Below are 21,407 nucleotides of genomic sequence, written 5' to 3' on the forward strand. Positions count from 1 at the left end.
AATAAAGAGGTATGTTTAGGAGATCAATTGATAGTAGAGCAAAGAGAATAGTTAAGTCTCCTAATAAAGGAATTTGGAGATGTGTTTAATGAAATTCCAGGATGTGCTGAAGGAATAGAGCACAAAATTATCTCTCCTGAAGGAAAAGCGGTAAGAGAAAAGTGGAGAAGGATCCCCTATCAGTATGATGTAATAAAAACTGAGATTAATGAGATGTTGGCTCTGGGAATTATAACCAAGTCTCGTAGTCCTTGGCGCAGTCCATTAGTAGCTGTACCCAAGCAAGACGGTTTGCTCCGATTATGTGTAGACTTCAGAAAGCTAAATGCAATATCAAAAATTTGACGCTTTCCCCATGCCATAAATAAGTGAATTATTGAAGAGTTGGAAGGGCCAAATTCATATCCACCTTGGATCTAGCTAAGGGTTATTGGCAGATTCCCATCCGAAAGGAAGACCAAGCGAAAACCACTTTTGGCACTCCTTGGGGACGGTACAAGTTCAAACGTATGCCATCTGGCCTACATGGAGCTGCAGCAACGTTTCAGAGATTAATTGACTGGGTCTTAGCAGCACATCAGCAATATGCTGCAGCCTACATAGATGATATTATAATTTATGCGGATGGATGGGACCAACACCTGAAGGCCCTTCGGGAAGTTCTTCAAGAATTAAGACTAACCGGGCTAACAGCAAACCCACGGAAGTGTGTCTTAGGGAAAGCTGAAACCAAATATTTGGACTTTATGGTAGGTCAGGGATGTATACACCCTCTCACAGACAAAATAGAGGCCATTTGGGACTACTCACCACCCCAAACAAGGAAACAAATGCGGGCCTTCCTAGGACTGGCCAGAAAGACTTGTATGAGGAAGTATCATACTGCTAAATGGAACTGATTTAAGACTCAAAATCAGTCAAAAATTGTTCTTAGCAACTGTTTTATGTAGTTGCTATTTCTGTGTACTATGTCCCCATGTAAAGGTACCTCAGAGTTTTATCATCCTCACGCTGAATAGTTTAAAAAAGGGCTTACAAACTTTTATACCCTTCCTTTCAAGTACACTAATTGGGCGTGTCCACACATGCAAGCACATGTGCTTGCAGCAGCTGAAATAGAAGCGGTGCAAATTTGAGCCGGGGCTTTTTGCCTTGGCTCACATGCTTGGACATGTACTTTGTTGTGGAACAAATTGTGCGACTTGGGGCAAAATAACCCTGCCTGGCTTCTCCCAGATCTGCAGCCAGGGGGAGCTAGAGCCTGGGGCCAGCACCCATGCTGTCCCCAGCAGTATAAAAAGCTGCCCTGGCAAACAGCTCAGGGCTACTCGCTCTCAGGAGCTTCTGGGGCCTGGCCATTTGTTACCTGGGGACACTACCCCTTTTGCCAGCTGGACTGCAGCAGCATCCCAAAATCCATGTTTTTCCACAATTAAAACAAAAGACCACTCTACACGCACGCACGCACCCCCCCCCCCCCCACCCGAGAGAGAGACACACAGTGATCAGTTGGGCAATGCTTTATTGGTATATTTACAGTGTTAAAGCCTACCAGTGTATCTATCATCATGATAAAATACATTCTAAATACCTATGTGTCTTGATGTGTACTTTTGGTTTTCTTTGCACATGATGGGTGTGTGATGGGGGGATGTGGTGTTTGCAGGAAGGGGGTTGGAAGGGTTGTGGGGGAAGGTGAGTGGGTGTGCATGGAAAGATGTGGGTTGGTGTGTGGGCAGGTGTGGGGCAATTTCTGGGGGGACTGTGGGTGTGGGGGGGGCTGCCGAGGAGGGGTGGGTCCCACAGGGTTCACCCCCCCTCCCCGGGCCCATAGCTTACTTGTAGCAGCGGTAGTGGGGTGCTGAGCCATGATGGCAGGACCTGGCATGGCACGCAGGGAGTGCGCGCCGGGCCCAGCCGGGTCCTGCTGGCCCTGGGGCCTCTGCCACCTGGCCAGGCCGGGTCATGGTGGCAGGACCCGGCGCAGCATGCGGGGACCACATGCCAGTCCCAGCTGGGTCCTGAGGCTCTCTGCCGCCCAGCCGGGCCAGGCCCATGGCAACAGGACCCAGCACAATATGCAAGGACTGTGCATCGTGTCCAGACAGGTCCTGCTGGCCCTGGGGCTGCCAAGACCTGGCAGGCACGCTGCATGGTCCTGCCGCCATAGGAATGGCCCAGCCAGGTGGCAGAAGGGCCCCAAGGGTGGCAGAACCCAGTTGGGCATGGCACACGGTTCCCATGTGCTGCACCGGGTCCTGTCACCAAGGGCCTGGCTCAGCCAGGCGGCAGAAGGCCCCAGGGCTGGCAGGATCCAGTTGGGTGCGGTGCACAGTCCCCACACGCTGTGCCAGGTCCTGCCTCTGCCCCGCTGTGCCTGCGGTGGGGGTGGTGCGTGGTGGGACCTGGGCCAGCCCCGTGTGGCTTGCTAGTTTGGCTTTGCACCAGAGCAGGTCACACGGCTCCAGGAGGCATGGGTCCTGTGTGTGCCTCCTGGAGCCCTGAAAACCACTGTGGTGCAAAGCCGGACTAGCAAGCCACACAGGGCTGGGCCGGGTCATCACACCCTGCAGCCCTGGGGACATCCCCCCCACCCCCCCGCGCCACTCCCCAAACCCTCCCACATCCCCCTGCCACCCTTCACCCACCTGCACCCATGAACCCCCCACCCCCACTTACCTTGGACAGTGCTGGGGACAGGAGGTAGCAGGAGATCCAAAGAGACACTCTGGCCGACACCAGAGTGTCTCTTTTTAAGGACTGACTCTGTGGCACGGTCTGGGACCATGCCTTGCTGCATTCTTCTGTGGAGTGGTTTTTTTAGACCCCTTTTTTTGTTCCTGCACATGCCTCTTGCCCTGCCTGAAAGGGATTTGAGATGAGGCAAGAGGCATGTGCGCACTCATCTGGACACGCCCATTGAATCTTGAGACTCAAATTTTGTTAGCTGAACTTGTGGGTCAGGCTTCTGAAGTGTTGCTTTTTGTATCTCCTGTCACTAGAATGTGTTGTTTCTTGTTACTGTTATTGTGTCTGGGAGCTATGCGGTCTGGATATTTAGAAAGTGAGATATGGAGAGATGATATTGGGAAGAGGTTTATACCCTCTAAACAGTTGTAATTGAAGGAATTGCACATGCTTCTTAATTCTCAGTTCCTACAGTGTGTGGCCTCAAAGAAGAAAAGCAATTGGAAAAGTAATTACTGGCAATAAGCAATCCCTTTTTATCTATAACAAGCTGTGATACTGGGCTTCTTCCCACAGTGCTGCTGGGGCTCCAACGCCACTGGAGTGGACCAGGTATTTGGCAGCCAAGCTGGAGAGATCCACAGTGCTAGAGCCCCAGCAGCAACATGGCTTCTTCCCGCTATGGCAGTTGAGTGCCTGGGTGAGACCTGCAGTGCTGGAACCTCAAAATCTGGGGCATAAAGCCCTATGGGCAACGTGAGTTGACAGTGGGGGTAAGTGATAGCTGCATTAGCTGTTGCCACTGATTGTTCCACATCCAAGATGCGGGGTGACTTTGACACCCCTGTTTTAGCATCATGGATTTTGAACAGGATTCCAACTAGCTCTTCAGAGAAGCTTGACTTTAAGCAGCTTTCACTGTTCTCTCCCCCTTGAATTCTGGCATAGCTCAGTGGAATCCAAGGATGTGGCTTATTATTTTGCTACTAGAAAGACTTGAATCTTATCCTAAAAGACTTAAAACTGAATGGAGTGAGTAATTTTGGAATATCTGCCTAACATTTCTTCACATTCCACTTCAGTTTGTGCATCTGGTGGTGATTAAAGCCTTCTTATGAAAGGAACTATGTATGTAAAACTGCCTTTAAGAGACCCTCTGTGTCCTCATGGTACAATAACTTGATTCCCAATCAGGTTTAGATGCAATTTGAGTGTTTTATATACCAAAGAGTTAGAGATATGGGAAATTCTACTCCTGTCAATAGAAATCGTCCAACTGTATTACGGAGCCTAATAATATAAATATATGCTTTTAAGATAGACCTATATAAGAATAATGTTGATGTTTTATACTTAAGGTCATTGAGTCTTTAACGTTTTCCTAGAGAGTAAAATATTAATTCAAATATGTACTGTTCTATGATCTTTATCCAAATATAGATGACAGGTAAGATGACTCCTTTTAAGGTGGAAAGGAAGAAAATATATTCTCTAAGTTTTTTTTTGTTTTACCCCATTTTAGACATTCAGGTTTGTAGTATGAGTCGAGTACAGGTGTTGCTTATGGTAACATTTCTCATCTGTCACCCTCTTTGCCTCATGGTGATTGGAGGAGCTCACTTATATTTTCTGAAAAAATGATTGTGCTTCATGTTTGCGCTGAGACTTGCCCTCTTCCTATTGCATTTATACATTTACATATTTACTATGCTTTTTGAGCTTTAAGTTTAGTTTTGTGTATTCTCAAGAATATGCTTATTAAAGAAAGTACTTGTTTTTTTACACTTCATCCTTCCACTTTTCATTTTTCCTTTTATAATTTTGCCATTCCAGTGAGGTTTCTTTTAGTATATCAGTTTTGTTCTCTTAATTTTTTTTCTTTTTTGAGAATATGGTAGACAGTGATAGAGACACAGAAAGCAGCAGGAAGGAGTTAGTGACATTACCATGATCATGATGTTGTCTGAATTGGGATAGATACTCCTAACTATGGATATGGAATTTCTTTTGTGGTCCTACTGTGAGCCATCAAGATCTGGGAAGACCAGCTAAAATAAATTATCCAAATTGTTTACTTTGGGAAGGTCTGCACAGTATTTTTTTTTAATTAATTGACTGCTTCCTTCTCCCAAAACACTTGGCTTCAGAGGAGATAAGGGTTCTCCTGGGGTCTTTAAAAAAATTTAAGACCTTGCGTTTTGTCCCATGAGTAGGTAGAGCAAACATCAATACTGACATTTTTATACAAGCTTTTGAGTTCAACCTACAATAAGGCAAGTACATTTATAGAAATAAAGACTTTTGCTGGGTGTGTAGTGTGTAACAGTTCAACCCAGTTTTTGTCATCCTTGTCTTTTTATTTCTGTTATGTATAGCATTTATCAGTCAAAAACAGTTGTATGAATAAGAAGTTACTAAAAGTAATTCCATGAGTTTTGTCTTTTGTGTGTTAGGTGCATAATGGATTTAAGTACCTTACTCAATGCTGAATATGCCCTAGACTGTATACCAGGGCAGGCAATTATTTCTGCTGGAGGGCCGCTTAACAAGTTTTGGCAAGCTGTTGGGGGCCTCAAGGGTAGCCCTGTCCCCTTGACAGGTGCCCCACCCCCTGGTCACAGTCTTGGAACTGGAAGCCCTGCCTCCTAAGTCCAGACCTTTGCCACCAGAATTGCCTCCCCTTGCCCCTGGAAGTACTTCTTTTGGCAAGGGTATTTGCCATCTTGGAACCAGAAAAAAACCCAAATTATATTCTAAAAATCAAGCCTCTTCTACAACATACATTGATTTGATTAAAAAATATATTTTTGTCCTGGTTTATATCTGTTTGCATAGTACATAGAGGTGATTGCATAATAGCTTAAAATGAAGTCTTAATTTTGTATATTGTATGTGGGGTGTGGGTGGGTTATGGGGTTTGTGTGGGGCTCTAACTTTGTGGGGGGAGGGTGGCTGGGGGGTTGTGGCATGCGTGGAGCATGGCTGGGATGTGTATGAGGATGTGGGTATGGGGTGTGCATGGGGATTGTGGGTGCATGTGTATTGTTGCGTGAGGGGGGTGTGGGTACATGTGTATGGTGGGGTGTGTGTGTGGGACCCCACCCTACAAACACGCCCCCCTCCCCACATGCCTCTCTCCCTCATTGTACATAGCCCTTGCCACCAGCAGCAGGCAGTGAGGCCTCGGGGTGCTTATGGCCCATGGCAGGCAGAGGCTTCTGGTGGTGCATGGTCCCAGTAAGCCCCAGGACTGCACGTGGCCAGGCTGTAAGCAGGGAGAGGAGCAGAGTCGGCCCGGCCCCTTAGAGCACCTGCCAGTCCGGGTTCTGTGTTCTTGCTGCCCTGCACTGGGCCCCCACCGGCCCTGGTCCTGAAGCACTGCCACAGGTCCTGCACTCCTGCCCACCTGCTCGCTGCCACTTCTCCCCTGCCCCCACCTACCACTGCTGTTCTTCCCCTTCCACTTCCCTACCTTTCCACTCACTCCCCTACCTGCCCGCCACTCCAGTAGCATGTGGTTTCCGGCTGTGTAGCTGGGACCACAGAATGAAACAGGAGCCAGCCTGGCCTCCATGGCTCCTGGCTGGCTCCTGCTGCACCTTGTGGTCCCAGTCATGCAGCCGGGAACTGTGTGGTACTGGCTGGGCCAGGCTGCCTCCAGCACCATGTGGTTCCTGGCTACTTGGCCCAGACCGCGGAAGGCAGCAGGAGCCAGCCCCGCCCAGCTGGCAACACATGGCTCCTGGCTGCATGGCTGGGACTGTATGGTGCAGCAGGGGCTGGGATGGGCCTCGCTGGCTCCTGCTGCGCCGGCGATCCTCCCCCCTCCACCCTTTCTTACCTGAGTTTCCACACTTGGACGGAGGGAAGGCAGGGGAACAGCCCCATGGTCGCCAGGCTAGAAGCCTCTGCTAGGCAGAAGCTTCGAGTTGTGGGCTGGGGGTGGGTGGAGCGGGGCTGGGCAGGCCTTGTTGCTGCCACCACTGGATCCTACCACTGCTGGATCCTGCTGTCAGCTCCTCCTGCTGCTGGCACCTCGTCATCTTTTAGACAGGTACCCACTGGCAGGTAATAATAATTTTTTTAATTTTAGACGGGCCCCGTGGGCCGGATGGAATGGCCTGGCGGGCCGGATTTGGCCCGTGGGCTGTATTTTGCCTCCCCCCACCCACCCACTCTATGCGTAGCTCCCAAGACTGCTTTATGCCATTACCAGTCTTAGTGCTTTTATGAAAGGTGCTTCCCTCCCAGTCTGGGGCTGCTTCTCGTACAAACCGCAGCAGCAGCCAGTCATATTCTAATTCTGATACAGGGTTTGAAAATGTCCTTTGTGCACTTAAACGTGGTAAATTTGCTGTGTGCTATATGTAAACTTCATTTTTACTCTCTTCAGAATTTAAGCCTTCTCTTAAAAATATCTATGTTTCTAGCTCTTTCAGTTGCAGAGATCATTTGCCAAATGTGAACAGATGAGATACCATCTTCTTGAGTCTCTTCATCTCAAATGTCTGTGCCCTTCCGCAGTGCTTTTCCAAGCAAGACTAACAGAGTGAACTCAGGACTGGAAAATTTCATTGTGCTGTTCAGAACCCTGTGGGAAGGAGAGAAACTATAAAGAATCATATTACTTTTATTCTGTTACTGATTATAAAAGCTAGTAACAGCAGTAGTGGAAATTGTTGGAATATTCACAGAGAACAGGATTAAAACTTAAAACAAGCAGGAGAAATATAGTAGAAGAAAACTTCCTTTTCTTTGCACCAGAAAGCATCTCTTTTTGTGGTTTGATGAGGGCAAAGGGGGCTCCAAATATATCAAACATCCACTTGCCAGAGGAAAAGCCTTTCCTGTAGACTCCAGAGACCACACCTTTCATTTCTTCTCATCAGAGGAAGTAGGTTTTGGGCCTTTCACTACAGCATTGCACATGGAGCTGATTTGTGGGTCTTTCTCTAATTTTTCATGTTGACATATGACTAGTAATTCTCTGGGTAAAAAAGCTCTTGCAAATTCTCTAGTTGCAATGTGTTCGTGGTTTTCGGTGCTTTGATGGAGAGGGCATACGTAACAGCAAAGTGAATTTGGAAAATTCCAGGGACCTGCTGCACTCAAACCTCTGGCTAACATCATTTCTACAGCAAACATTGCCCTAACTCAGGGGTGGGCAAAATGTCTGATCTGGCCAGCAGCTGGACTCCATTTCCCAGCAGCTCCTGCCCACATGGCTGGGGCTGGTCTCCATGGAGACCCCAGCCTCAGCTGCACAGGAAAGTTCAAGGCTGGGGTTGTCAGGGAGACCAGCCCTAGCCACACTAGCAGTGCGTGCAGCAGAGCAGGGAAGGGGGCTGCTCCAGAGCTGCTGGGATCTTGCAATGGAGGCAGCTTGCTCTGGAGCCAGGGCAGAGCCTGCATGCTCTGGGCAGGGGCGCACAAGAAGGGGATCATGGCTTTGCCCTGGCTCCTTGTAGCAGTGACAGCCTGGTCTGGACCAGGGGCAGAGCCATGATCCCCCGCCTGTGCACCCCTGCCCAGAGCATGTGGGCTACAGATCATGGCTTTGCCCTGACTCCAAGGTAAGCTGCCCCCATCACAAGTTCCCAGCAGCTCTAGAGCAGTCCCCTGCCTTGCTCTGCCCAGCTGTGGCTGCAGCTGGTCTCCATGGCAACCCCAACCTTGAGCCTTCCCAGGCAGCTGAAGCTAGGGTCTCCATGGAGACCAGCCCTAACCATGTGTAGGGGCTGCTGGGAAATGAAGTCCACTGCCAGTTAGATCTAGTCCATGAGCCAGACTTTGCCCCTCCCTGCCCTAACATCTGTATGTCTCTGTCTTTGACCATATCTATTTTAACCTGTTTTGGGAAAAATCAACTCTTGTAATTACCCCCACTTGCTTTATCAGGCAGGAGTGGTAGAGTAGGTAGGCCATCCTATTCATTAGTGTTTTTCATCACCATGATGTCTATACCTGCTTTGAACTGGACTGTGGTAAGATCTGGTATAAAGGCTCAACTGTCAGCTTTCATTACACCTTTATCTGCCTATTAAGCCACCTTTATCTTCATTAGCTGTTATCTCCTTGGGTGGTTTTTTTCCCCCAATCTCCGATATATTATAGTTGTAAATACATAGATTCTACTACAATACTTGTTCTTTTATGGTAGAGACCGAGAGGAGAGGCTGGCAGCTCTCACTGCAGCTCAACAAGAAGCCATGGAAGAGCTACAGAAGAAGATTCAGTTAAAGGTATAAATAGAATAACATTCTTTCTAATTGAAACTACATTGTTATTTAACATATTTTTAAAACATTTTTCCTGTTATGTGTTTTATTTGTGAAAACAAATAAATACAGTCATGTCATAACCCAAAGTTTGATACTTGATCCAGGCTGATATTATACAGAACATTATTTGAAAGGTATACTGCACTGTATTATTACTACTACTTTGATTCTACTACTAATAATATCTTTAATTAATTTTAATAATTAATTAATTATTGCTGCTCTCTATTAATTAGAGAATACACCACCAGTTGGATTCTGTATCACAGCATTCCAATGGGGGAACACAATACACATAGGTTAAGAGCCTACAGGCAGGAGAAAAATCTAGCATTAGAATTACAGAAGATAATGAAGTGATAATAATCGCTGTAAATAATGGGAAAATGCCAACATTTTAAATTGTGGCATCAGGAATAATATGTTTAAACTGTATACAATGATACAGGACAGTTATTCCCTTTGGGTATTTTGGCAAGCATTATGCATAAAGTTTCAATCTGCATTTGCATCATCCAGAACTGAATGGTATTTAATTACCCTTAGTATTTCTGACCACAATTCATTTTATTTTAATTTAATGATGTTTACCATCTTTTGTTTCGATACTTATGTATTTAGCATGATGAAAGCATTCGGAGGCACATGGAACAAATTGAACAGAGGAAAGAAAAGGCAGCTGAATTAAGCAGTGGGAGACATGCTAATACTGATTATGCACCAAAACTTACCCCATATGAGCGGAAAAAGCAGTGTTCACTATGCAGTGTTTTGGTAAGTTGGATTGAAGGGATGTTATCAAAAGTTTATATGTCAATCCTAAGTGTAGTTCTACTACTTTTGTTTCATTTTGTTCATACCCTTATTTTCAAGAGGGTACTACAAAGTAAACTACTGTACCTCCCCTCTCTTCCAGTTTGCTCTTCTTTTGTGGGTAAGCATGGAAATGTACCAGCTTTTACTGACATGTTCTGCATTTCATCTGCATTGAGATGCTGTTCTACTGCCCTGCCAAGTAGGAGGTGTTCCAGAAAAAGACAAGGAGAGAAGCATGTGTCCTAAGGCTAAGTGTGTGGAGCAGAGAGCCAGGAGTACTGCTCTCACCTATTAAATGACCGTTTATTTTTCTGTGCACTAACTGCATATCATTCAGCAAAGCGCTTCATACCATAGCTGAGAAATAAGTCGACCTTCATTCCTCCATTATTTTAGGCAGAGTGGGGAGAGAAGCCCAGGTTTCATCTTATGGAAAACTGAAATCATGCTGCCTTTCAGAATGAATGTCCAGTGGGCCAGTTATGTTTTTATTTCTAGCTTATCATTATAGCATACTCCTTTTCGAGAAACAGAATGGAACTCCAGATTCTTGATTTCAATTATTTTCCTACTGTCTTACAAATACTTGTGTTACTAGTAAAATTGTATCAAGTCTCCCCTTCTAGAGACAGGTTCATAAAAGGGTATGACAGAGCACTGTGTTGAGATTTGAGAGTTTCAGCACTGAAACTAGTGATAACTCATATAGGAGCTCCTTATGGTTGCATGTAATGGTATTTGTGTTTCCAGTTTTCTTTTTTTAAATTGCTTTAATAAATTCATACAATATTGGAATACAGCTCCTTCCATTCATTAAGCATTTTCATTTCATCATTATTTATTTAGCTCAGATTTTATTCAGCTCAGATTTTTTTTATGACAGTCATTTTAATTATATGCTTGTGATGAAATAATTTTTGGTATGAAGCCATAATTATTTTTATAAAGAAGGTAATTATTTTACAAGTAATTGAAATTGATTTAAGAAATATGGAGTACAGTTGTGATCAGGTGCCAGATTTTGAACATACTTGTTTATTGATTGTCAAATACGGTACATACCTTTTTGATGAAAAAATGACTTGTAATTAAATTTCATTACAGATTTCCTCAGAGGTGTATCTTTTTAGTCATATTAAGGGAAAAAAACACCAACAAGCAGTGAGAGAAAATAGTAGCATCCAAGGACGTGAACTTTCAGATGAAGAAGTGGTATGTTTTAGTAAATTTTTTCACTATGTTGCTGTTCTTCTGGTTTATAATGCCAGCTAAACTGTAATAAGGTAATTGCAAAGATAGATTTGAAAAATTGCTTGGAATAGCAAAGGACATAAGAAGTTAAACTGCACAAATGATAAGCTATAATACATGTTTAGTAGGGCTGCGCGAAGCTTCAGTCCCTGATTTGTTTCTGTGGAGATTCGGTCTGATTCGATGGCTGAATCTCCGAATCGAATCACAGGACCCTTTAATGTCTCTGAATCGAATCAGAACCCTCCAAATTGATTCAGAGAGATTTGGAAAGATTCAGAGATTAGGATATATAGATAGCTTTAAACATTTTTTTCTACATACCTCTAGGTAGCAGGGGCTCATGATCACTGTGATGCTGGGGCGTATGGAGTGTCCCACAGAAGCACAGGGGGCTCCCCAGCGCGCTTGTCAGCAGACCCGGAAGTGGACCATAAGCACTTCCAGTCCACTTCCAGGTCTGCCGGTGAGTGCACGGGGGGGGGGGGGGGCTCCCCCTATGCGCTCCTGGCTCAGCAACTGGTGCCTCCTGGGGCTGGGGGGGGGCACCCAGTGGTCCCCCTGTGGCCAATCACCGAGTCAGGGGAGGTGCAGGGGGGAGGGGTCACCGCCGAGTATGTGGGGGGCCCCCCCCTGCACTCCTGTGGGACGCTCCATGCGCCCCAGCATCGCAGGAATCATGAGCCATGCCTGCTACTTCCAGGTATGTAGAAAAATCTTTTAAAGCTGTGTCTATGTCCAAATCACTGATTCTCTGAATCAGCATCAGAACTTCAGATCTGGATTCGGCCAAATTGAATCAGGGACAGCGATCCGAATCAATGAATCGAATCACTGTTCCCGATTCGTGCCGAATTCGTATCGGAATCGAATAGGGCCTGCTTCTCAGACCCCTAATGTTTAGCAGTAATGGTTTTTAATGAATTCTAAGGAGAAACAAAGGGAAGAAAACTTTGTAAACTAGATCTATTGAAATTAGTATTGTGTAAAATAAATTTCCTATAGAAGAGCTACGCTATTTATATAAGCTTCATTTATATTCAGATAATATTTTTTCTGTATCTCTTTTGTCCTATGTTTACCACTTTGATAATCTGATGTTTAATAAGTATCTTATATTTCATTTTATATCCTTCCCTCCTCCTTTTCTTATAAGATTGATTTTATTAAGTGAAAGCCATGTTAGACAAGGCTTGCGTTTTTATGAAGGTGCTGAATTTTGTGGTCATTAGGTTGAGTTCCAGGGGCAGGCTCTTTTTCTATATTCATTCTGCACCTTTCTAAACTCTAAATCACAACATTATAGTTTCAGTATAAGTATAAGGTAGGGGACCAAATAGGAATGTTCCCCCACACTTCAAAACAAAATGTAACAGAAATGAAATGAACACCCAACAGTTTGTCCCCAATCGCAATTTTTCTTCTTCTACCTTAACCCCTTCTAACTCTTTTGGCAAACCTTGCCCCCAGCAATACACCCATCATGTTCCTTCCTATCTTCCCAGAAGCACCTGTGAAAAGAAGTGGATCATGCAGCTTGTTGCAAATATTATCAAGTCCAGGCCTTGAAGGAAGTGTAATTTTCATTTAGAACAAGGGTAACCCAATTTGAGGCATGAGTGCCACAAATGGCTTGGGCAGCCTGAATGTGTGACAAAGCAGATTGGGGAAGTGATAGGCATCACGGTGTCAGAAAGAAGAACATCATATCAGGCAGGGGAGCACAGGGAATGAATCAGAAAGCAGAGCATCTGCTTGGTCATATAACACAGGGCAGGGAGAAGAAAGATGAGGAGCAGATTGGATAAATGAGAGGGATGAGAGTGACACTCAGGAAGGGAGGGGCTAATTTTTGGCACACTTGCCAAAAAGGTTGGTCCCACTGATCTAGGATGTTGTACTCTTGACCTTTTCTTCTTGGACAAGGTGGAGGTTTGTGTGTCCCTGATGACAGTGCCTCAGCTGTCCTGCTGATACAAAAGGAGAAATATGGGCTCTCAAATAGCTGGCTTCAAGTCATTTAAAGCCTTTCAAGATAAAAAGAAAGAAAACGATTACCTTAAATTCCACTTGAAAAACAGTAATTAGTACGTATCTTGAAGCACAATTTAATCTGCTCTTTGTTTGAAACAAAGTTAAACAAATACTTTGTCCAGTTCTATCCTAGCTGCAGTTTACAAGTGGTTGGAAATGATTGTCCCATTTCAGTAATATAAGCTCCAAGTGAAAAAGGTAGAAATGATGTGGTGAAAGTGTACTTCTGAAAGACAGACACATATCCTCCATGCTCACGATAAGCACATTTGGCAAGTGTTGACACCTGGGAATCCTGCAGGAGTCAGGGCTCCATAAATATTAGAAACAAGCTGTGAACACACAAAATAGCAGTTAGGGGGATCTAATGTAATTTCCACCTGTTCGTTAGCTTGCTTCTGCCATCCTGTAAAATCATCTGAGTTTTGTCTGGGTTGAGTCTCAGCAAATGATTTGTAGACAGAAATGATCAATACTGTTCAAGAACAACCATATCAACCTTTGCTAAGATTTCAACATGTTGCTTTTTCACCTAATGGTTAATAGTGCTAAAAATACCAGTATTGAATTGCCTCATTGATGGTCTTTCTCTAATATTACATAGTCAAACTAGGACAACCATTAAAGGCTGTCCTTTTCAAGATAGTTTTTTAGCAACTGCTACTTAAAAAAAAAATTGCAAGTTCACTGTTTCTTAAAATCAGCTTTGTTTCATTTTAGCTGACTCAAAAAGCTTTGCTGTCTTGAAGAACAATTCTAAATGGTTGTCTAATTTCATTTCCCACATCTACAGCCTGGAGAGAGCTAGAACATTATTGTGAGGATCACTTTGCAAGAAACATGTTCACGACAGCCTGTTGTTTAGCTGTGTCTATCCCATGATTTGTGGATCGATCAAATACTGTTCCTGAAAATACTGCTTGAATTTGGTCTCCCGAGTTAGTTCAGATTTACACTATTTGTGTTATAAAATCCAACCTAGGAACACCTAGGTTCCACCTGCTACAGTTTACTTTTGGAAATCCCTTTAGCAGTCTCTCTCTAGAGAAAAGAAAGGATTGCAAAGATACAGTTCTGTGGAGAAGTATATCTTACTATATTTCAACTCACCTCCCTAACCATATGAGATTTCTTTAGTACTCTGTTTTATCCCTTTAAAAAGTTTTATAACGAGAGTTTTTTCCATTTCTACATAAAGAGGAACTGTTTATTATAATTAATAAAGTCAGTGATGAGTCTTTCTTCTGGCTCCAGAGTCTCATATGTTAAGCTATGTGAAGTCCCAGCACTCTTGAAAGGGAGCACAGGGGTTCAAGAATTGTAGTGTATTCATTTCTTTTTTACTGTTATATAAGCTCATAATCCTCTAGGTTTGTCACTTCTCTCTGAGCAGTGGAGGCTTTTGCTGAGTCACTGGTCCCCTTGAAAAAATGAGATAAAAGTAAAATAGATTTTCCTTTCTAACTGTTATAGGCTGTTCATTGCATTTAATTTAATAGTGTATCACTTTCAGCTAAGCAAATGTCTGAGGGCATTTGCTCTAGTGCCCCAGACTGAGACAGGAATTCCACTAGAGGGCACAGAGGCCCTGATTTAGTCAAATACTACAGCATATGCTCAAATCCAGTCCTCTTCCATAATCCAACCTGAACTTAAGTCCAGGCTTAATTTAAATTACAGTACGTGCTTTAAGTGTTTTTCTGAAAGAGGCCCAAAACTAGGAGCAAAAGGACTTCAAGGGAGAACTCCTCCAATTAAATGACTGGCTTGACAGACACAGAAGAAAATAAAGGGCCACTTTAAAAAAAGTACTCCTTAATTAACAAGTATATGCATAGTGTTGTGGATACTGTGCTTCATCTAAAACTTTAGCCTGCAGCCACTACTGTAATGGGGTAGTACTAACATACTGATTATTCATTACTATGCTGTATTTTAAAAATACTTTGATTTATTTCTACATTTCAGTTGTTTTTTTGGGGCACTTTGGTGACCTATACAGTAATAGTTTGAAATTTCTTTGCCCTAAGGCCATCTTTACAGTTTTCTTTTTAAGACAGGAGTAACAAAATATTTGGGGTACTCTCACCTTAAGTAGAAAGTCCATTACATTTATTCATCTAACATCTGTTTTGTGCTCTTAGCATTAACTGGATGCTGAATGAAAAATGTTGCTTCCCCAACATACAACATTTAATAACCTACAGTAAATTCAAGCTCATTTGCAAGGAAGTTTCCAAAACAATATACAGAAGCAAATAATGTGTTATAGTTCATAGTCACTTACCATGAATTTCATTTTTAATCAATGAAGATATCTGTAGTGAGAACACACTTGTACTACTTAAAGTTATTACTTGTCATCTGTGATGACTTTACATTATATACACCTTGTCTGTGACCCTTCTTCTTTGACATATAAGATTTTATTTATACCACCTTTGACCCAATAAAATTTCACCTTTAACCTTATGCACTTGACACCTCAGATAACTTACTCTTGATCTTTGACACATTTTGTTTTAAGCCTGTTAAGCATAATAGGTTGCTGCCTAATAGGTAGCTGCCTAGAAAGAAAGTTTTTTTTTTTTAATTGTAGTTTGACCCTAGAATTTATTTAGTGTTGCCTAAGATACCACAGAAGGAACTGCAGCACGTTTAATGGTATCCATGTCACTATCATAAAATTTAAATAATAAAATATCTATTTAAAATTTGGAAATTGCTTTACTATTATGCAAACATAATTTTCACAGTATAAGGATTGTTGTTAATTGTTTGACTGCCAGCAAAATGTACATAGTTATCAGTTCTGCCAGTAAAATGTATATGGTCTTCTATACCACGTGAGTTCTTCATCTGATTTTTCTAGACAGTTTGGAAATTGGATAAAAATGAATTCTTCTCAGTATGAAAAGAAGCACTTGTATTATTTGAATGCCAACCATTTTATTTTATGTTTTGATAAAATCCTCAAATTTTGTGATTTTTATGAATGTTATTGGGAAAGGAAAATTAACAGCCCATTGAAGCAGTTTCCTTATTGATTGGTGAAATTCTTGTATCTTATAAAATTTAACTTTTAAGGCGCTTGTACACATAATGAAAATTGCCTTGTTGTCTGGCTTAATGGCATCACATTTTACACGTACGCGAGTTTTTGGCGATTTAAATGAGTTTGCATGCACCTTTGAAGGGTGCAGACATTATGTCACGTGTACATGGTAATTCACTGAAAGATATGTGGTGAGCCCCTTTGTCCATCAGCTGTTGCTGCAACTTTTGTATAGTGAGCACCCTTGTTTACAAAGTGTCTCTACAATTTGCAGGTATTTATGTGTAATAAATGTTTTAGGATAGCCTTTTCAGGCAAGGGGGAGCCCTGGTGAACACCACTGACTGGCCCCAAAACTTGCAACAGTTTCAGCATGGCGTTTGTGTGCGCAGCAAAAATCCCCAGACTTTGCCTGGCAACAGCTGTGAGGAACCCCTGCTCTTCTGCCCCCTGCACCTCTAAAACATCCCTTTTTGGCTGAGTGCAGCATAATTGTCACCCTGATGCCATTCTCTCACTGGTTTTATGTAAACCTGACAACTGGAGTTCTGTGAGCCTGCATGATCATTAACCGCACCTGCTTTATGAATAGCAGGTGAGAGTTCTGTCAGCATTCATTCCCTCACCGGCTATGTCTGAATTGCTCAGAAATTCAGATCATGTTGTGCTGGGAGCAGTGTCTTGACACACGGGTCACTCCCCGGGGTACCCCTTATTGATCTAAAATGTCTGACGTTTGTGTGAAGATGGAGTGGACGGGGGCACATAGGTCTAGGTCCAATTGGGCTTCACTGAAACAAAGGTATGGGTGGCGGGGGACCCTGAGATTGTGCGCAAGTTTGTCTGCAACCCATGGGCCAACTGGCACATCTACCTTGACGTTGCCAGGAGAATGGGCGAGCTGGGGCATAACAGGATGGAAGTCCAGTGCCGTATCAAGGCAAAGATGCTGTGGGCTGCTTTCCACAGGGATGTCACCAGAGCACGGTGGCAGGGCATCCCACTGCATGATGTGGTCCATTATAGATACTTCAGACCACTAATGGAAGTACTGGATTGCCGTGACCACACAGGGACAAAGACCTCCAGGACATCCTCACCTGCTAAGACATTGCCAACCACTTCTGCGACTCAGGGTTCCAGTGGAGAAGATAGCAGCAGGGTCCTAGTCGTGTCTGCTGCCGCTTCCTCTGAGTAGGATAGACCTCAGAGCTCAACCTCCATACCCGGTATGTGAAGCCCTATGGAACCTTTAAATCACGTGTCACCTGAATTGACAACAGCAGTTAGGCTGGGCTTTGAGGTGAAGGGAGGGTGGGGGATGGTGTAGAACAGTGATTTAAAGACCCCAGGAGTTAATGGGCAGTGCAGGGAGGTACAGGGCAACACAGCTGGGAGGCACATCGGTGGCCAAAGTGGGTGGGCACTTGTTTGCAGCCACTCAGGGCCTGCTGCCACCCATCACCAAGCACCCCTTGTCAGTGATTTTGGGCTGACCACTTCTTATTTGCTTGCAAGATTTGCTGAGTGCTTTTTTTTCGAGCGTTGAGTGTCCTTAATTCACTCTATTTCCTGCTTTCCCTGATTTTCAGCTCTGCTTTCAACAATGCTGCCAAGGAGACACAGGCTACTGAGGCAGGCTGCTGCTGATGCAAGCACAGACAGGATCATGGATGCCCTCAGGGACTGCAAGCATTGGCTGCTCAAGATGGTGAGACAGATCTGTCTGGCTAAGGAAAGATTCATTGCCATCCAGTGCAACAGGAATTGCTCCGAGTCCAGGAGGCATTCCCAGACCTGGGAAGACCGGCAAATAATGACTGGGCTCCTTGCAATGATACTATGCCTGCTGGTGGTTGGCCTTTCTCCTTCCTGGGAGCGGGACAGGTGGTATGCATCTGTGCTCTGCCACCCAACAGTTTGCAGTCGAGCTCAGAAAGTCCACCTTAGAGCTGAAGTTTTTTAGTTAGAAATGATTATTGCTCAGATTGATTTTTTTTTTTCCATGAATCATGCATCATTAGGGTAGTAAAAAGAAATTCCTCTGTTGTAGTAATTATGCATTGTTATGTATAAGAGGTGTTCTTTGGTTTGTTTAATTATGGTTAATATTTGGTTTGTAAATAAAGGTTTCTCTTTGCTTTGTTTGAGTCTTCACTTCATGTTCCCTTTGCGTAACAGGGGAAATGTAGAAGGGTGGGTTTGCTGGCTTGTAGGGTGAGGGGCTTGCATGAGCTGCTGATGAGCATGCCTGTCTTTCAATAATGGGAATTAGCAGTTAGTCAAGTATGCCTGCTTGGGTTTGAATTTACTTTGTTGTCTTGTACTGCCAGTCACCATCTGAACTCCTGATCCCTGTGAAGCTGTATGTGATCAGAGGAAATATGTGCACTGTGCAGCACCTACCCAATTACTGCTCCCTGCATTAGCAAAATTCTGGGCCAACCCACCACAGCCCAGCCTTGCTTTGGCTGCTGTGTCTTTCTCTGGTCACAATAATAAAAGCCAAAACCCTGAAAACGCCCACCTCCCTAAGCTTCCCCCCTTGGGTGGGGATGGCCAGGGAGCACTGAGAAGCTGCATGCTCTCAGAGGAAATAATATGGATGCTGTGCAGCACCCCTGATTACTGCTCACTGCCGTACCCACCTGGTTCCCACATTCTGGAAAACTCTACCTCTCAGTCCAGAGGTTGGTGTGTCCTCTTTCATTAGTGCAGTGTGTCTGGAACAAGCCTGGTTTTCTTTGGTTTGTCTTATCTCGCCCCCACAACCATCACTGCTTGCGGTGGTGTTCATGCATTCACTTAGCTCTGGTCCGTGCTGGTGTCCATGCTTCGGGCGCATGTCCCTGTCTTCCAGTGGATGCGGTAGCTGGTAACAGGAACGGGGAAAAAAAAGATGTTCATGGTCAAAGATCTCGTCCCTACTCCCTGTAGTGGGCAGGTTATTGGGCTAGGAACAGAAGTTGCACATAAACCAGTTTAAGTGATCATAAACTGTTTTAAACCTGTAACAAAACAAAAGTTCAGTGCACATAAGTCAGTTTCAAATTGGCCAAAACCAGTTTAAGATAAAGCCGGTTGAATGTAGTATCAGACTTATCTGTTTGAGGTCAAACAGGACAGGAGAGGGACTGTTTGGACTGGTGTAACCAAAGAAAGCAGAGAACTGCAGGCAGTTGATAAGCGAAGGAGGAGGGGGCATGATTTCCCTCAGCTTCCCCCACACCATGGGGGAACGGGAAGAGGCTGAGGAACTGGGCTGGTCCTCTGCCACCTGTGAGCACAGAGTCAAACCCTGCAGGACCAGACTGAGAGATGGGAGGTGTTAGCAAAGACCTGGCACAATCATCCTATGTATGTGCTGGAGATGGAGGAACAGGTGGAACAGGAGAGGGTTGCAGACAGCTTGAGCTAGTGTGACCAAAGAATGCAGAGAAGTGCATTTACATTATAAATCAGAACCTGTAAAAGGTGGGAGACTGGAATACCTAAGCAAGGACTTTCTGAACACCTGGCTTTTAGGAGACACTCTGCCCTCATGATTACCTAAGAATTATGCAAGGCTTTTGGTCTTTTACATTCCATTTTAAGTTAGACTAAATTGTGTGTGCTCTCACTGTATTTTACTGGGCTGTATCTTACCTTAGGCGAAGGTTTTTGGTTGTTCTGTCATGTTCTTGAGGTTGTAAAGTGCTATGTTCAATACATGCTTGCTTCAGAAAAAGAACTATTCTTGTTCAAGCTTTTATGAATTCAATGCCACAACCTTTTTTCCCACCCCTACTCCTCGGTCTGGCAGCAGCTGCCCGCCCCCCCCCCCCCCCCATGGGGTGGGGAAGAAGAAGCCACTGCCCACCCCCCACAGACCCAGGCTGGAGCCCCATGTAGGCCAGGGAGGGGATTTAAACCCCCCATCCCCTAGCATGCTAGCCCCAGGCTGGTGCTTGACTATGCCCCCTCCTCTCCAGCATGGAGGGGTGAGAGCTTTGGAGGGCTTCTATTCCCTTCCATTTGTCAGTAGCTGGGAGGCATGCTTCAGTGCCTCATGGTTTCTGGCTTGAGCCACTGCAGGTATGCAGCTGCATTTCTTAAATCAAAAGTGAATGTCTGTCCATTTGCTGATCAGTTCAATCTGCATAGCTTAGATTAATTTGCAAAGACTGAATCAGTTCAGCCTCAGGCATTTTTGAATATTTTTACCTGGCCTTGGCAATCACCAAGCAGCATCCCTGCCACTTTGTAAGTTAATGCAGCCACCTGCAAAGGATGATTCTGCAGGAGTTCAGATGTTTCCCCAGTCATTGTACATCTCTCAGCAGCACAAATTCCTGCTGCTAAACAAATTAATGCTCCCCCACCAAGCAACTTTAAGAGGGGCACAGCACATCCACCCCCATGTAAGTAAAACACTGTGTGACTGCAAGCAGTGGACATATTTGCTGCTTACAAAATTAACGCCCTCCCTCCTGCCTCGCCACACTTGGCCTTGGCACAAAAGTGGGACTAGATCCACGTAAGCCCTAGTCACCCAAACTGATCTAATGCCCCTTCCCCCTAACTTACAAATCCCCTAGTGTGGATCCTCAGGCATCTCTGGCACTGACATCGATCTTTGGGTGTCTGGAATTTCTGGTGTGTCCCACAATTCTGTGGACGGTAACTTTGTGGAATCCGATGCATCCTCCTCCTCTGGGTTATGCAAGTGAGGCCCTGGGAAGAGTGGGGTAATCGTTAAGACAGCTTCGTCTTAGCTGTCCCCATCATTCAGCTGTTGTGAGCACTCGCCCCCTGCCTCTGATTGGTTGCTTGAAGTCAGTGCAGTGCATATTGTACTGCCCAGTGCAGTGACAGGACAGTCTATGGATTCTTGTGGGCTAGGTCATTGGCAAGGCATAGGGGGTGTACGCGGGTGCACGTGTACCCTCAGAGTGTGGCGGTGTACGCCCTGCAAAAAGGTGCCACCAACACTGTTGGTGGTGCCTGCAGGTGGTCGCCACTTGCCACCACTGACACCACCAGCGGTGTCTACAGGCAGTCTGTGATTGCTGCTGGACGCTGCCGACGCTGCTGGCGGTGTCTGCAGGTGGTTGCCAACCACTGGTTGGTGCTCACCACCACCCCACTCCTGCCGCCAACAGCTCTGCGGCTGCCTGTAGCAGCTCCCCGCTTGCCTCCACCATGCTCCCGCTGCTAACAGTGCCATTGCTGCCTGCGGGAGCTCGCAGTGGCCCCCCAGCCTCTCAGGGCATGCAGTGTTCATGGACTAAGTGAAGCTGTAG

At 44.8% G+C, this 21,407-nt stretch overlaps 1 protein-coding gene across 6 annotated transcripts in view; it reads left to right on the plus strand.

The window, feature by feature from the left end:
* The window catches only part of SCAPER (S-phase cyclin A associated protein in the ER), a 372,539-nt gene that overhangs the window by 118,311 nt on the left and 232,821 nt on the right, over window positions 1-21,407 (plus strand). For all 6 annotated transcript variants that reach the window (XM_059714759.1, XM_014606103.3, XM_006261352.4 and 3 more), the window contains 3 exons: window positions 8,849-8,930; window positions 9,591-9,743; window positions 10,890-10,997. In XM_059714759.1, coding sequence (XP_059570742.1) covers window positions 8,849-8,930; window positions 9,591-9,743; window positions 10,890-10,997 — 343 coding nt within the window. The remainder of the gene's footprint in view (window positions 1-8,848; window positions 8,931-9,590; window positions 9,744-10,889; window positions 10,998-21,407) is intronic.

The sequence above is a fragment of the Alligator mississippiensis genome, chromosome 11 (genome assembly GCF_030867095.1).
Source record: "Alligator mississippiensis isolate rAllMis1 chromosome 11, rAllMis1, whole genome shotgun sequence".
In the NCBI taxonomy this organism is placed as follows: domain Eukaryota; kingdom Metazoa; phylum Chordata; order Crocodylia; family Alligatoridae; genus Alligator; species Alligator mississippiensis.